The 18,445-nt window shown below is 36.0% G+C and overlaps 1 protein-coding gene across 2 annotated transcripts in view; it reads left to right on the forward strand.

The window, feature by feature from the left end:
• erbb4b (erb-b2 receptor tyrosine kinase 4b) overlaps positions 1–18,445 on the forward strand; it is a 318,456-nt gene that overhangs the window by 286,573 nt on the left and 13,438 nt on the right. For both annotated transcript variants that reach the window (XM_051905832.1, XM_051905833.1), the window contains 3 exons: positions 15,058–15,213; positions 16,040–16,115; positions 16,305–16,451. In XM_051905832.1, coding sequence (XP_051761792.1) covers positions 15,058–15,213; positions 16,040–16,115; positions 16,305–16,451 — 379 coding nt within the window. The remainder of the gene's footprint in view (positions 1–15,057; positions 15,214–16,039; positions 16,116–16,304; positions 16,452–18,445) is intronic.

The following is an 18,445-nucleotide window of genomic DNA, read 5'->3' on the forward strand; positions in this document are numbered from 1 at the left end:
TAAAAGTAGTCTATATGAATTGCACACATGAGGTTGGAGGCCTGTCTGCAGGTTATTCTTTCTGTCTTTTGAGATCTTTGCACCAACTGCGTTTCATCTAAGACCTCATATCACTCACATGGTTCATCTGTACGTAATTAAAAACCTTTCCATTATGTAAAGCATAAACAGTCAAGAGCTCTTTATGATGATGGTTACTAAAGATTTAATATTGAATTATAGATGTCATTTGAAGCCTATTCAGTCATCAGTCTTTTTTCTCACTCTCAGTGTGATTCCCTGGGAACATGTCTGTATCCCACTGAATGGTTAATGTGTTGCCAGGCATCCGTTACAGCTTAAAGAGACGCATCCAGGCCAACAAATTGAGCAGTAAATTGGTGGATATGAGGTTCAATTAACAGCAACAAGTCATGTGAAGAGAGTGACAGCATCCTAGAGAGAGTGTGTGAGTGCATTTGCCACCATCACTAATTTTTCCTTAAAGTTTAAAGTCTAAAGAGTGGAAGTCAGTCTTAACCTCAATACATGCAGCTCCATCTTGGATGGCATTTTTATTGTATTTTTTTTTTTTTTCTAAATATTCTTCTGAAATATACAGTTATATAGCCTACTGTTGTTCATAGCAACTGTTTTAGTAGGCCTTGGGAAGCTTTTAAAGAGATAGTTCACCTAAAAATGAAAATTCTGTCATCATTTATACTCATGTTATTCTAAACCTGTATGACTTTCTTTATTCTGTAGAACATAAATGATGTTGTTTGGAATAACGTCTTAGGTATTTTGTCCAAAGTAGTTTGGACTTCAAAATATCCATAAAGGTTTGGAATGACATGGGTGAGTAAATGATGACAGAATTTTCATTTTTGAGTGAACTATCCCTTGTGGTAAAATATGGTATGAAGGAAAACAACATCATTCCGTTTTATGACTCCATTGTGTCATTTAACGATTGTAGGTCACAGCAGAGGACAAATAAGAGCGTGTGTTTTGGGTGGGGGTGATGCCCCCTCTCCCCTATTGTGCCCCCCACACTGTGTCGTTAATGAATTTGGACCCCCACCCCTAAGGCCTCCACAGGTCTCCAGGTCTTCAGGTCTCACCTGATTGAGAGGAGCACGTAGGTCTCGCTCCTCCCTCACGCCGAGCACATTACCAAGCCCATCTGGTGCCCTGCGCCCCATGCCAAGTACAGCCCAGTCCGTCAGGACAAGGTCATGTGTTGGCATATGTTCTGGCACACCATTTCCCTCCCCAAAGGCCCAACACCTGAGATCAGAACCGTGTGCTGTGAAGCCAACTAGAGGCGTAACTAGAGGTAATTTTGCCAGAGAAAGAGAAAGATCTCTGGTAACAGTGATCAAGGACTAGTAATAACTAAAGAGGTATTTGTAGCGTAACACCGTGCGTCGCAACAGCTGAAAGCTATCTACACTGAACGTGACAAACCGACTGTTGCAAAGCACTTGGACTACGTCAGAAATAGAATGGGGAATCCGTTTACTCTCGGGAATTTATTGTGTCACATCGCGCTGCATCCAGTGTAAACAATATCACTAATTATAATGGGATCTATTGTCTTTTGATGCATCGCGCCACTTACGTCCGGTGTGGACACGATGTAATACTAGTATACTATAATTATGGACAAGAAAATGTGTTCAGTAGATGTCAAATTTGACTTTTTAACTATATTTTCTCATAAAAACCATATCTATACCTTAAATCAGTGTTTCTCATCTTTTTGTCTTCTTTACAGTTTAGGGACACTATTCACTGTTAACTAGTCGCTTATTAGCATGCATATTAGTAGCATATTGGCTGTTTATTAGTAATTATAAAGCACATAATATTAATGCCTTATTCTGCATGACCATATTCTACATCCCTTAACCCTACCCCAAACCTAAACTTAACCACTACAACAACTAACTTACTTATTATCGATAAGCAACAATTAGGGGTAATTATTCCCCATTATTCAGTATTTCTAAGAACATGTAAAACACCCCCAAAAATTGAGAACCACTGCAAATACTTAGAGTTATATAGTAACTTTAAGTAATATAGTTTGTTATCCTAACTATAGACTGTCTATGTTTGCCAAGAAATGAAGGTAATCCTATATTATATACTAGCTGTTTGGTAACAGCTTCATTTCTGTCTTATCCAATCAGATTTTAAGAGCTGTTGGAACGCCATATACAGTATAATGCATGCAGGCCAAAATCAATTCATCAAGACGGCGAGTAAAATCTGGGAACACTTACAGCTCACCACTTATAACATTAGAAAGACATTATGATGAGAAGACTGTGATATCATTTTCTTCATTATGTTGTTTTCATTGGCATCTAAGCTTTAAACACTGGATATACAAATGTACAGCTCTTTTTCATGCTTTTAAAACAGGCTGAACTTTTAGCGAGATTCAGAACTTTGAAAGTTGTTTTTGTGAGTTTTTGTTAAAGCAATCAGAACAGAAAAGAAGCATAGTGTAACTTAGCACTGTATGGTGACTCCAGAGTCTTGGCCGTAATGGATTAACTATAAATAGGAATGACAGGTTAATGTTAATTCCATGATTTACAAAGCAGGTGTCAGTGATATATTGAAGGATTTGATCAGGGTCCTGCCTCTCCTGCCTGATTCTTTTTCTGTCAGCGTCCAGCTCGGTTTCACTGTGGCCTGGTTGTCCTTCTCCTGTCTAAGTTCCTTATTGGTATTCTGTCACTCTGAGCGCTGCTGAATGGGTAGTGAAGTGTGACGGACAGAAGCCAAGCTCTTACACACAAGGGCACACTTTCACACACATATACACTCACACCACTACAAACACACACATACACTTCCAATTTCCTCTTTTTTGTCTCTTTCCCTCTCATTTTTATGAATCTGAATGCTAGAGAGTGAAATAATACATCATGCTCATCACTAAAAAACCCTTTTTGTAGTAAACTTACACCAGAAAGTCAGAATCATGTCAGTATTGATTAGCATGGCCTTGTTTCTCAGCGTACTACATACTGGAACTGCTCTTGGCAATTCAAAGTGTGTAGTTGTATATAAAAAAAAATGAGTATTTGGAAAATCACCCACTTCAGCATGCAGAACCTGGAAACAGACCATTGATTTTTACCAAAGTAACCACAATCCCACCGTGAGCTTCACTCTGAAAGAGCATGGAACGGAATTGTAAAGGCTTAAAGGTGATGTAAGACATTTCAGTAGTATTGCTAACTTCCTCTAGAATTAGACTACCCCCTGTTAGAATGTGCATCATTTATTCACTGGTGCAGTGGACTGAAAACAAGGCACACTAATTGATTTGACAAGAGCGGCAATGTTGGGGTGATGCCAAGTGGATTTTGAATGCAACATTTAAATTTACATATACTACCGTTCGAAAGTTTGGGGTCTAATTTAATTAATTTAATTAATTAATAGTTTTATTCAGCAAGGATGCATTGTATAGGTCAAAATTAATCTTAATTTGTGCTTAATTTACCCACAAACAACTCTAGTGTATAATATTTGCATTATTTTGACATGTATCCACATTTAATACTTGTTGGCAGTTTTTTTTAACAGTTATAGTGCATTATATTGCTATCATTTTTGTTTGTGTATTTTTTTTAATATTTAATATAAATATATTAATATATTCATATTTAATATTTGTTTATATTTAATTTTTTAAAAACCCAAACATACATACAGGTCTACAGAACGGTGCATAAAACAGATAAATAATAAATTGGCTCCATTGCAGATTCCAAGTGATCAAGGGCTTCGGGTGTTCCATTTAAACACATTTCAAGGGTTCCGCCAGTAGTGGGCGCTCGTGCAACATAAGCAATGATGTACCTCTGATTGAACGAGACAGAGGGAAGTTAGCGAGGAAAGGACATAAAAAATTGGACTTAAACGCAGCCCACATCTTATTATTGGAAGATACGAGGGTCCGTGGCTCTACCATTGGAAAAAGTGTAGCTGCTAGCTTGGATCACGTGTGCCTTGATAACTAATCACATTACAGCCTTGACGTCATTGAATTTCATTCAGAGTTGTGCGACAGTCAATCACTGTTTGCGGATACCATAGAAATGAATGAGAAGTGCTGTAAACTGAATCAGACTGTACCTATCGTGCAATTTGCCGTGACTTCTCTTATAAAACAGCATTTTTACTGTGTAAACTCTAGAAATAGATCAATCCAAAATGAATGTTTAAGAGCAAATATGTTGAAGATTAGCCAATGGGCTGTCGATTCATTCAAGGATGAGCCATTTTCCCACAAAAGCAGTTTATTCAGCATAATGAAGCCTCTCCTCCATTGACATCCATTAAAAAAAAACGGCCTCTGGTCTCTTTCCCTGCGCACCACAGCATTAGCAGGTGTTATGTTTTTTTGTTTGTTTGTTTTTTTTGCTAACCTTGCAGGCTTGCCTTCAAGTGGCTTTGTCCCTATCTCATGTGTCATGTTCTGATTGGTTCATTGTGTTCATTGTTTTCAGGTGTCTTGTTTAGTCATTATTCTTGGTGTATAAATAGCCCTCATGTTCCCATTGTCTCTTGTTTAGCTTTCTGTAACAAATATCTACTGACGGCAAGTTGAAGGAGAATCCATGTGCAGTTTATTGGAGTAAAAGTGAAACTGACTTGGCAATACATTGAGTTGAAACATAAACATGACTAAGACTCACCGACAGCAGGTTTAAACATAACAAGAAACAAAGTTAGACAAGAGACAATGGAAACATGAGGGCTATTTATACACCAAGACTAATGACTAAACAAGACACACCTAAAAGCAATGAACACAATGAACCAATCAATGAACCACTGAACCAGTTTCTAGCTCAACTGTCATAGGATTGTGGGATAATCTATGCTGCCTTCAAAAATCGATCAGATAAAGGTATCTCAGGAGACAGAAAGTGAAGCTAACATTGATGTCTTCCTACCATGGAATGACTCCTCTGAAGGCAGCATTTTTAAGTTTTCAGATGCAGCCACTATCACATGAGGGCAAGGAATCACATGACAAAAAAGGAACCATTACTATGAGAATTTCAAAATATAAGACATTATAAAACCACAAAACAAACGTGGCAACAGGAATAAATAGCATTTTATAATATATATTATAATAGATAATTTGTTATTTTAAACTGTAATAATATATATTAAAAAAAAATACTTTTTTATTTGTTTTCATTTTAATAATGAAATTTTTATAATATTACACATATAAGGAGGCAGAAATTATACATTCACATTGATCTACACCTTCATTTTCTTTAAACTGAATTCTTTCATCAACTGCTAACTCATGTCCCTCAACTTTTTCAAAAAAAAAAAAAAGCTGCTCTTTTCCATGCTATAAAAATGCATGATGAACCATGGCTTTACATTTTGCTTGGTTTCTTTATAAAATGGATATTAGGTTGGGTCATGTGTCTACCTACACATGACCCAACATTTATATAAGTTTATATAAACTTATACACATTTATATAAGTAAAAACTAAAAATAAGTGTATCATTTAAATTTAAAATTAAAGTAATTTTATGCCTGGTATTAAACAAATAAATCATTGGCAACCTTGAACCAACCCTGCTTTTGACTGATTTCATTTCATTAACACCACAACATGGCTATTTAATGCAGCGCAACTTGCATTAACTCAGAGACACATGCTGTAAGACTCGTTCTTATGTTTCCACACTTAATTTCTCTCTTGCGTCTTTCTTTCTCTAAGTACTGCACCTCATTTCTTTGTTGTTGTGCTCTTCTCTCTCTCTTTCTCTCTTTCTCACCACCTGTCATTGTTTGGTACACCCATCCTCCTCCTCTCTGTGATTGCACCGGTAGTCTTCAGTGGCATGTTTACACAAACTACTTAAACAGGCCTCTCTTTTGTCAGCCATGTTGTGCTGCTCAGCTTTTAATTAGCCCTTTGTCTGTGCAGCATGCCGCTCTTTATTATTTTTCCTGTGCTTGCGCTGTGTTCTTTCCAAACACTGGCTTGAAAATTGGTCACAGAGGGAGTGTACCGCCTGCCTTCTGCAGCCAGTATGTGTGTGTGTGTGGGTGAGAGAGAGATTCTTTAACCTCTATTAATGCACAGTCCAGGTGCCAGATAATAACATGCTTGACAGAGGAAAAAGAGACATCATTTCTAATAAGCATTTCTTATTCCTCTATTCAGCAAGTAGGAGGACCCAGTTTTTGAAGTCTCAAATTGGGACACACAGACTAGGGTGAGCAGACGTCCCTGCTGGAGCTGTCGTTGGAACAATTTCTTGCTGACATTTTTTCTAAACATTTTTCTTCATGATTATCTACTGGGCATTTAGAATGAAGTAATATAAATAACAAGAAAGCTATTTTGCAATCTACACTACCTGTCAAAAGTTTGGAATAATTAATGTTTTTGAAAGAAGTCTCTTATGCTCACCAAGGCTGCATTTATTTGATCAAAAATACAGTAAAGAAAACAGTAATATTGTGAAATATTACAATTTAAAATAACTTTTTTCTGTTTGTAATATATTCCTGTGATGGCAAAGTAGAATTTTCAGCAGCCATTACTCCAGTCGTCAGTGACACATGATCCTTCAATCATTCTAATGTGTAGGGTACGGTATATTATGTTAATATATATATATATATATATATATATATATATATATATATATATATATAATGTGTGTGTGTGTGTGTGTGTGTGTTAATCATGATCCTTGTAAATCATAGCTTTTTATAAAGTGCTGTACTTTTAAAACTTTAATGGATAGTTCACCCTCAAAAGAAAATATTTTGGTAACACTTTACAATAAGGTTCATTAGTTAACATTAGTTAACTTCTTTATTTACTTTAACTAAAAATGAACTGCACTTCTACAGCATTTATTAATCTTTGTTAATGTTACTTTCAACATTTACTGATACATTATTAAAATCAAGAGTTGTATTTGTTAACATTAGTTAATGCACTGTGAAGTAACAATGAACAACTGTGTTTTTATTAACTAACGTTAACAAAGATTAACAAATCCTGTAACAAATGTATTGCTCATGGTTGGTTCATGTTAATACATTAACTAATGTTAACAATTGAACCTTATTGTGTTACCGATATTTTGAAGTGTTTAACCGTTTTTGCACATACAATGAAAGTCACTGGGGTACAAAGCAACACTGGACCCTATTGACTTTCATTATATAGAGAAAAAAAAAAGGTTTGGAACAACATAAGGGTGAGTAAATGATGACAGAACTTTCGTTTTTGGTGAACTATCCCTTTAAATCTGATGCAGTTTGCTGATGTTCTTGATGTACTGTTTGATACAATCTCTTCCGACATGACTACATTTTTGGACAGTGATTTTTAATTGCCTGAAAGAAGGAGAAGTGAATTTTATCTACAAGGTCAAAGCCCCAATTTCTTCCCAAAAAAGAGCCTGCTGGCATTATTTAGGAGTCACTAGTGTGATTGAAGTTATAATCGATAGACAGATCTCCCCTCCAATTTTGTTGATTGTCATAATTTTTTTAAGCGACTGTGGTCTGCTGACAGGTCTGGAATTAATGGAATGGTTTTGTGCTGGTAAAACTGTTCAGAAAGCACATTCAGAATACTGATGATGACACCTGCAAGACTAAGCCTATCACGCGGCTCCACGCTCTGTGCAGATGAAATAGCAGGGACAGATTATTTGGCTCGGATGGGGAAAAAATGGCTGAGTCTAATCCCAGTCAGATGTGGTTACCGGTATAAGAGAGGATAAAGACTGGATGAGGGTGAAGAGACAGAAGGACTGAATCACTTTCTCTGCGGTGGGTCTTCACAGGTCACCCTCCTCACTCTTTACTCAGAGATTATTCCCAGTCTTATTTCACAAATACACATCCTCCACAGAGACAGGAAGTGCGCAGAAGGCTTTAGGTTTCAAATTTAGAGAAGTTCACATCACTGCAAAATGACAAACACTTAATAAGTGACAAACACAATTTAAATCCGTCTCTTAGGGAATGGAGGACATCATTCAAAAGGTCAAAAGCAAGTTGGGTAGGAAGTTAATTTAATCAGAGCAGTTTATGGGGGAAGCAGTATGGGCGTAGGGATAGTAATCTAATAATAATGAAACAGGAGGATTCTCATTTTGAAACATGATTACTATACATGGAAACAAATCCTATCTGAGATTCCTTTGATGAGTGCAAGAATGATCTCTCCATATTGATGGTCTTCAGCGGGGGGGGAGGTGTACTGTAGAGGAACCGTCAATCTGTTGGATTAAGACCTAAATTTTTGTGAAAAAATTAAAATAATGTGTTGCAAAAATACAACAGTTTAAATGAAGCTGAAGTAGAGCTAAATATAAACTAAAGCTAAGTATAAACATTGTCCCTCCTGCATTAAAATGTGTTATTAAAATTAAAAACATAATAAGAATTAGAGCAATTAGCTAGTTAAGTAGAACTGGGTATCAATACGAATTTTCCAATGCGATTTCACAATTCAAAGAGCAATGCAGCAGTGTCGATGCACAACAGTTTCTGCTGTTGCTTTGTTTGGGACTATTTTCCTTGGCTGAACAAAACTAGACAATTTGCAATATTGTGTGTAAAAATGTAAGTTACTCAATATTATCTTCTTGTTTATTGAACTGTTGTTAAAGAGCAATATTTCAGATAATCACACTCTCTGTTGCTGTTGGTCAGAATATAAACATAACTGATCTATGGCTAAATAAGAGCTGTACTAATATTGGGAACATCATTTTGCCCATGTGATGTTGAAATAGACTGTAGTATATTTAATGTTCACTTGATATTGACAGCTCTAAAGGATTTATTGAGTTGATTCAGTGAACGATTCCATTAGACTGATTTGAAGTGGAACTCCTGAGTTCATGAGTCTTTTTGAATGATTCATTAAAGGATTCATTAGACTTTACTGGTTCGCTCTTATTTTTATGCACTAAAAGAATTGATTCATAAGAGTCATTTGTTTGTGAATTGGACTGGTCAGGCTTTATTTACTGTGTATAGTCCGTAACTACAACTTAAAAGAAAGAGGTTTTCTTGCTAGTATTTTGCAGTCCATGCCCTTTTTTATCTTATCACATATTTGGACTGCAAAATCAAAATACTTAAATATGACATCTTTTGCTCATTCAGCAGCGATGCCACAAAGCAGTGCATGCAGTAAACAAACAGTGCATGGAGTAAAGAGATTAATGCAAGCATCACTACAATGTATGTATATACATTAAAGGGCACCTATTATGACTATTATTATTAGTCTAATATTAGTGAGCGAAAACCCGCCATTTTAGTGTGTGTCCCTTTAAATGCAAATGAGCTGCTGCTCCCGGCCTAAGAGGGCGGAGCTTCAAGAGCTCATTCTGACTATATGAATGTTGTATTGAATACGTTTTTTTATTATTTATGTTATGTTATAGGCCCTCGTTCAATTTTATTTGAAGACACCTGCTCTATACTGATTTATGGTGAATTATGGTCACCCATGTTTTCTATAAGCCTTGAATAGATATTGCACACTTTGTGAGTTCAGTGTCACTTTGAAAACCTCTGTTAGCCCTTATAAACACATGTTAATATGTAGAATCCCCTGACTGAACATTATATTTAAAAGGGGGTTGCCTTTAGCTGATCAACTCTCTCTTCCGGGCTTTTAACACTCACGCATGCGACAATCTCTGTTGCTCTATCAGCACGTCCGCTGCATTAATGGACTGTGTGAGCCATTGATTTCTAATTACACTGAAGTTCACTCTGGGGATAAATAGTGTGTGGCGCGGCCATCTTGTGGCTTATTGTAATCAGAGTGAGTATTGATTGGCTGTCCGGGCTGCAGAAGTAATCTGTTTTAAATACACTGGGACCAGAGTGAATGGGGCAAAGCGGCCTGTGATCTGACTGTGGAATGGGTTCGAATTTAGTCCTGCGAGAGACGTGGAACAACTGATAGAAACTGCAGTGCACTGCTCACTCACACTGAGCTAGAGAAGCACTGTGTAGCTTGTGTTTTTAATACATGGGGATATGATATTTATTTTATCAGGCTTTTGGGTGACAGAATTTGGCTCTGTTCCAAAACTTTAACACCATCCTTCTAAGGCAGCATACTAAGTGAAATGGAACCTCATAAATAAGTGATTTGGAACACTACATAGATTCACAAGTGACTTTATAATAGAGTTTGGTTCACCATGTTAAGCTAACATTTTGATTCTCTAATGAGTATAAGAATACTTAAAACAAAAATATTATTTTTTACTTTATACTTAGTACAAAAGTAAGTCGACAAAAATAATTTTAATATCTAACCACTGGCACCATTTTTTATTTATTTATTTTTTTGACAAAACGCATTCTATAGGACAATCCTATGGACTGAACCTTTGTTTGCATGGCTCCAATATGAACATAAATAAGAAATTCCTTCATATTTACTGAGTAGGCAGTGATTTTCTTCCTGACTGTAATGTATGGCTCTTGAGAGCACTCCAGCTCTCACTCTCTCCATGTTTTTTGAGAGGCCCCAATGCTAAAACTCACTCTTTCCAGGGTCTCAATGCAAAAACAGCTGCTTTTGAAAAAGTGCCTCCCTTTTTCTTGTCTATTAACCTTCCTAAAGACAAGGAAAACATCTGATATAGGTACATCTATGTAATGTTTTTTATTTATTTATTTATTTATTTATTTTCATTTTCCTCCACTAACATTATAATCATAATAATTATTTTACTGCTTAAATGTTTTAAAAATTTAATATGATTATTAAATATGCTTTATGTCCAAATAAGACTCTTGAAAAGCCATGCCAGTATGACATAAATGCTTTTTTATGTGGGACAAGCAAGCACTTTCCCTGTTTGCAGGTACAGCTGTGCAGAAGTCAAGATTATTTACCCTGAAATGTACGTTTCCCTCCTCTCTACCTCAGCTCTGCAAACGCAAAGATAATTGCATTTTGATAGACGATTAATGCTAATGTAGGCTCATTAATCTTTGAAAAGCTCTTAAGACCATGTCTTTGGTAAGACGTACCTGCAGTGTGTGCTGAGGGAGGAGGAAGGCAACAGAATGGCTGCCAGTCGTGGTCATTTGATCTGATTGTCACTTCTTTTGTGTATGTTCATGTTTGCTTCAAAGGCCTGTGATTTTGTGAATGTGGGTTTTTGTGTGTGCATAAGAATGTTTCTTGAAGTCAATCTAATTTTTAAAGTGATTTTCAGTTTTGTGTGCTACATCGAACATCAAATATATCAAAATGACCATGTACGCTACTGTTCAAAAGTCTGGGGTCGATAATACATTTTAAAATGTTTTTCAAAGGAGTCTCTTATGCTCATTAAGGCTGCGTTTATTTGATAAAAAATACAATAACAAACCATTTAAAATGACTGTTTTTGTTATTTGAATATATTTTAAAAAGTAATTTATTCCTGTGATGGCCAGGCTGAATTACTCCAGTCTTCAGTGTCACATGATCCTTCAGAAATCATTCTAATTTGCTGATTTGGTGCTCAAGAAACATTTCTTATTATTATCAATGTTGAAAACAGTTGTGTTCCTTTATATTTTTGAGAACTATGATACATTTTCAAAGTTCAAGAACAGCAAAATGACATTTATTTGAAATAGAAAACTTTACTGTCAATTGTAATAAATTTAATGTATCCTTTCTGAATAAAAGCATTCATTTATTTTTACAAAATTGTACTGACCTGAAACTTTTAAACAGTAGTGTATGTCTAGATGTGATACAGTTCTGTAAGAAATGTGGTGCTATGGAGCAGAGGAAGTGATTTTTTTTTCCTTCAGCAGGCACAGAGGGTGTAATCCCCACACCATTACCTCAGATTATACTTGCTTGCTGGGGAAAGATTGCATACGCATGGCATAAAGAGATTTGTTCCCTCCTCCTTCACAGTTCTGCAGACATTTGTGTATTTTAAAGCATACCGATTAGCATTTTTCCTGTGCTGTGACCCATAATGAACATGGTGGTGGACTGCACTGACCTCAACCCTGAGGGACACTAAGGGCTTATTGTTTAATTTATCATATCCTACAAATCCCATTCACAATACCTCCATCTGTGGCTTTACTAGACTAGACCATCAATTATTACTGTGGGAGACGCATCAGGTCAGCCAATGTTGGTTGAAATTTTAAATGCAAAGAATGAATTATGTATATTTGTAATGGATATGATATAATAATGTGGTGCCATATATTGTTTTTTATGTCTTACTGATTTAATCACAATGCATAATGCCTTGGAAATCTGCCTCTATAGCCAGATCACTTGGTTTTAGTAAAGAACACTTGTTTCATAATAGAACTGTCTGAGCAACGTATTAGTCTTCTTTTACTCTTGTTAGTAAATCATTATATTCTTTCCCAGCTTAACCCAAACCCATTTGAATATGGTTGAAATAAAACCCTCTTTCCATTCCTAGACTGTTTTAGCCGGTCCACTCATGTATTCTCGGCTCATCTTATATTGGGGGATTGCTCTTTCAGAGCTGCTGCCATCATGTTAATAAGTACAGTGGGAAACACACTCTCAGATCTGACTGTGCTGCAAGTCATGAGTCTAGACTGTTGACATTGCTGCAAAGCAAGCCACATTCCTCATTCATTATACGTTTTATGTGTCACTGTTTTGTTCCCAATTAGAATTGAGCTCTCACTCAGGTTTGACATGTGACCATGTTATTAGCATAGATACACTCTTCTGGGAAAAATAGAAGAATATACAACAGATTTGGCTATTTTTATAAAGTACTCATTTTATGTGTTGTTTTGCACTTCAAATAAAAGCAGAAAATCTCATTTAAATATAAAAAGTTTACTCAAGACTACAGTGGATACAAGCAATTCAGCAACAAGATAATAAGAAACGCCTGTGGAATCACAAATCTAAATGTGTGTTTTGCGTATCTTGTAGTCTTGCACTAGACCCTATTTAGCATATTTTAAATAAGTAAATAATAAATGAGATAAAGTGAATGTCATAAAATTAGTGTGTTCAGCTGGATCCTGAATATTGTTAATTGTCCTCTAGTTTTATATTAGCAGCATAATTATTCATACTTTGATATTTCCATCGATTCAGTTCAGTTTTGTAATTAACAAACACTAAAGCTATTAAAATCATTTTCGGTGATTGAAATAAAGCCAAAATAATATAAATACTAGATGAAAACTTTAACTTAAAAGTTGAAGTTGAAGTACTAAAATTACTAAAAGTAAAAAAAAAATAATAATAAAAAAAAAAAAAACCTATATAGAAATGTAAAAATAAAGCAACAAAAAGCACACAACAAAATTACTAGAACTAAAAATAAATACTGAAAATATATTAAAAAAATTAATTAAAAAAAATTAATAAATACTACTGTATAATACTGTATAATAGTAAGTAAATAATACTAAATACCCTTGAAATACAACTGGCAAATTGTCATACATTTGAACAGTAAGTAGGAGAAAAAAACTATCCCATCAAACTGAATTTACATTACTGTATATGTAATATTAGACAAATTTACTGCAAACAAAGTGCTGTAGTGCAAACATACACAGTATTATTAAACTGTCTTGCAAGTAAAGTTCAGGGTTTTTCTATATCATGGGCAAAAGAGACGAAAACTTGTTTCTTTTAAAAATATTGACATTTCTCTTCAGTTCCCTATAAAAATGAATGTGTAGCCACAAGGATTTCCCCCAGTATACTGTATGATGTACTGCCATCTTACAGGTTGTGCAATACGCTTTCCTCCTGAATATATTCTCACAGTTATTTGATATTAAAAGCGCTTGTAACCAGACTCTTTCTGTGATGACAGACGCAGTCTTCTCATCTCAGAGAGCACCTGTGATGGCCTACACTGGACCTCTCAAATTGTATTTCCCCACTTTTACAAGCTCCTTCTCACTATCTCGCTCTCTTAAACCATTTTGCCACAAGCTGTCCTTACCTCTCTACCAATCACATTAAGATTTAAATTTCATCCAGCCACCAGCTCAAGGGCACTTGAAAGCCCCGTTGGAGGGGAAAGTAGAGAGGCAGTTTTCTTGCGAATGGAGAGCGACTCTGTGAAAGGCCTCCATGCTGCGGTTTGGACTTAAATCGATTACATGCATTGTTCGCTCCTCCAGAAAATTGATGTCTGGAGTTTTCATTGTTTTGCGATACACGGCCACGCCTGAGAAGACACTCATCGCTTATCAATATGAACAATCTCCATTAATAATTCTGTGACTTTTTTTCCAGTGTAATCCCTCCATAAAGTCTTTGAAAAAAGTGATGGCAGAACAAACAAACTTTGATTTTACTGCTAATGCCTTCTTATTAACCATTACATTTAAAGGCTACAAATTCTTCCTCATGATGAAACTAATGCAGATATATATGAAGAATTTGAATAGCTTACTGTATGAGAGATAATGATGGTATCATCATAAATATAAATGTATATTAGGTAATCTCTTGATAAACCTGATTATTGTGTATTGTCCTCTCATTTTTGGTAACAAAAGTGACAAAAGCACATAACAATTACTAAAATTTAAACTGAAATGAAAATAAAAATGAAAAATATATAAAAAATAAAAGCTAATTCTAAATATTAATAAATACTACAATAGTAGCCTACATAAATAATACTAAAATAACCCTGACTACAACCAGCAACTTGTCATATATTTGAGTACTATAAGGGAAAAAAAATCCCATTAGTCTGAATTTATATGTTATATGTAATATTGGATAAATTTACATAACCAGTAATCTGCAAAATAATGTACTGCAGACATACACAATATTATTCAATTGTCTAGCAAGAAATTCTGGTATTTTTTGCTTTTTTTATGTGAATTTGATTAGCTTATGAGATGGTATCATCACTCTTGTGATATTGTTAGTGCTGATAATGATTTTGATTGTCACACAACAGTTAAATTATTGCCATGTTAAATAAGTGTGTGTTTGTGTGTTGATGCAGGGTATGATGTACTTGGAGGAGAGGAGACTTGTGCACAGGGATCTGGCAGCTCGGAACGTCCTAGTGAAGTCATCCAACCATATAAAGATCACTGACTTCGGTCTGGCTCGCCTTCTGGATGCAGATGAGAAGGAATACAACGCAGATGGTGGCAAAGTCAGTGTCACATGACCCCTACAAGACAAAGGGCATGCATTGACCTGTTTGCATGGCATCAGTTAATATTTGCTCTTTGTGTTAGAAGAACACAGAGTAGTCAAAGGTTTTGTCTATGGGTTTAGAATGCAGCTTCTTATTACAGGCTAATTAACAATGTTTGATAAGGCCATACACTGACTAGACCGAAGGTTACTGCTCCGCATGCTTTCAAAAACTCACAGGTTCTGTTGGTGTGCACTTTACACAACTAACCATAGACTAGTCTGGACAGTATGACAGGTTGATTTCAAACCATTTCAAATTTTTTGAGTGATCAAATCTCCCTCTTGTTTCCGTACCGGAATAGAGCATCCTGGGACTCGCTCTGCTCTGTTCAGCTTCGACCAGCTACCATTTTAAATCAGCCATGTTTGTTCTCCCACATAGGAGAAATTTTAAACCTCTTGAAACTCTAAAGCTTTAGTGTGGTTTGATACCCAGCAGCGCTGCACTCACATTTAGCCCAACCTGTTTCTTATTTTTCCCTTTAAAGCAAGAGATGAAAAGAATCAGATATCACTGATTATTCCATTTCTGAAATATTAACTTACCAGACTTAATATATAATGCATGATACTGTGATAAGGTTTGGTTTTAGTGGTGTAAGCTTTGAAGAAACTTTGTCAAGCTGTGTAAATAAACAATAATCCAGTACTCCCTGTGCTCACTTGATGAATGCTATTTTTTAACTTTATTACATTTTCATGTACTGTATTATTGTGTTTTTTTTATTATTATTATTATTCAACACAAGCCTTTGAAATGTTTCCTCTTGTATTGTCAGATGCCCATAAAGTGGATGGCCTTGGAGTGTATCCACTATAGGAAATTTACCCACCAGAGTGACGTATGGAGTTACGGTGAGATGAGCCTTGATTGCAGTTAAATGCCTCAGTACAATGTAATTTATCTTAGTTAAAGCCTAATTACGAGTCTTTTTGTGCAACCACACTCTGTATGAATTGGGCAAACACTGACCAAACTGTCTTGGAACATGCCTACAAGCATTTTAAATCATGTTTATTGGATTTTTTTTTTTATTTTCCTAGGAGTGACTATCTGGGAGCTAATGACTTTTGGAGGAAAGCCGTACGATGGAATCCCTACCCGAGAGATCCCTGACCTGCTGGAGAAAGGAGAGAGGCTTCCTCAACCTCCCATCTGCACTATTGATGTCTACATGGTCATGGTCAAATGTAAAGGAGCTTTGCACAAATTTTCATCCCAGGTTTTTTTTTGGTTTTAACTAGGGCTGTCAACAGCATGCAATTAATTCAAAATCCTTAAAGCGTTAAAATAATTTAACGCAAATACATGTAATTGCATCATTAACGTGAATTAAAGGGTTAGTTCACCCAAAAATGAAAATAATGTCATTTGTTACTCACCCTCATGCCGTTCCACACGCATTCCTTCGTTAATCTTCGGAATGCAAATTAAGATTTTTTTGTTGAAATCCGATTTCACATTTAATCTATTGACAGCCCTAGTTTTAACATATCATGATAGAAGTTCTGATGTAGTGTTCAAGTAGGTTGGCTAAAGAAAACCTTCTGCGTTCATACTGTAGATCAACAGCCGTTGAATCTTGTAGTTGTATATAAGTAAATTAAAGGGGACCTATTATGCTCCTTTTTGCAAGATGTATAAGTCTCTGGTGTCCCCGGAATGTGTCTGTTAAGTTTCAGCTTAAAATACCCCACAGATCATTTATTATAGCTTGCCAAATTTGCCCCTATTTGGGTGTGAGCAAAAACACACCATTTTTGTGTGTGTCCCTTTAAATGCAAATGAGCTGCTGCTCCTGGCCCGCTTTCCAAAAGAGGGTGGAGCTTTAATAGCTCGCACTTCGGATGCTCAAAAACAAAGCTGGAGAATCTCACGCAGCCAAAATGATGATTGTCAGTAACGGTGTTCAGACTTACATTGTTCAAACTGGATTTGGAAACTGATGGAGACACTAAGGAAGAAGTTACAACTTATAGAATGTAACTGGACATTTCTGAATGGTTAGTAGATAAATTTATGTAGTTTCTGTGGAGTTGATTCAACTCATCGACTAGCATGTGCCATCATTTTAATTTTTTTGTTCAAATCCAGCGATGAATTGACCCTCATTTGTAAAGCAGTCTGGCGTAAAATGACGGCATGGCAACAACACTGTACTACAATAACTCTTCTTTTCTAAAGCAGCCCAACATGGCCTAAATAGTGTTTTGTGCTCGTCTGTGCAGCCAACGACAGAACAGTTAGCATGCTTTGCTTGAACATTTGCCATGGCTTTAGAAGAATTGGTACACGGTTGTCGCTTGCGAAAACAAAATGGAGGCGTCGTGTATGGAAATGTGCAGATTAAGGGGCAGTAATATTATAATAAGATCCCCTTCCTACATCACTAGTGGAGTGAAATCTGAGCGACTCGTTTTTTCACATGCTTGCAGAGAAAGGCTTACCAAAACAAAGTTACTTGGTTGTCCTTTTTCATGTTTTCTGGGTTGGTAGATGCACCAGGGACCCGATTATAGCACTTAAACATGGAAAAAGTCAGATTTTCATGATATGTCCCCTTTAAGTAAACTATATAATTATCACTAAGAAATTGTAGATTCATAATTAAAAGACATTTAAAAATATTTTTAAAACTAGAGGGGAAAAATGATTACAGTTATGTGGTAAACAATAACGTGTGGTAGATACTGTAATCATAAATCAAGCATCGCGTTAGTTCAGGCAGGCCATGTCAGGCAAGCTCGCGTCGGCCGATAGTCAGCTGTTGCTGACGTGTACCAATCTAGTTTCGACACCTATCATAGCGGGCCATTTAAATTCCCACACCTTCAGCATCTCTTCTATTGCTTTGCTACTCCCTCCTCCAACCCCAACTCCACCAAACCGAACCTGTAATCTTATCTAACTTGTTTCTTTTCTGTACACAGTTCACTATTTTGAACATTTTCTAGAATGTATTTTGCATTTTCTACAACTCATGTAATTACGAATTGTAATTATGTATGCTTATATTGGATCTGTTCTGTACCCCAGGGGGGTTTTTACTTGCTGCTCTCCCCGCTCTGTCCAAGCATGGCTGCATGGACAGGCGTGGGGAGTTTTGCCCAGAACAGAACCATACTGCCAGCACTGACTGTATGCTACAATGTAATACTTGACGAAGTGGTCCTGACTGAACCTT

The sequence above is a fragment of the Ctenopharyngodon idella genome, chromosome 9, assembly GCF_019924925.1.
Source record: "Ctenopharyngodon idella isolate HZGC_01 chromosome 9, HZGC01, whole genome shotgun sequence".
In the NCBI taxonomy this organism is placed as follows: domain Eukaryota; kingdom Metazoa; phylum Chordata; class Actinopteri; order Cypriniformes; family Xenocyprididae; genus Ctenopharyngodon; species Ctenopharyngodon idella.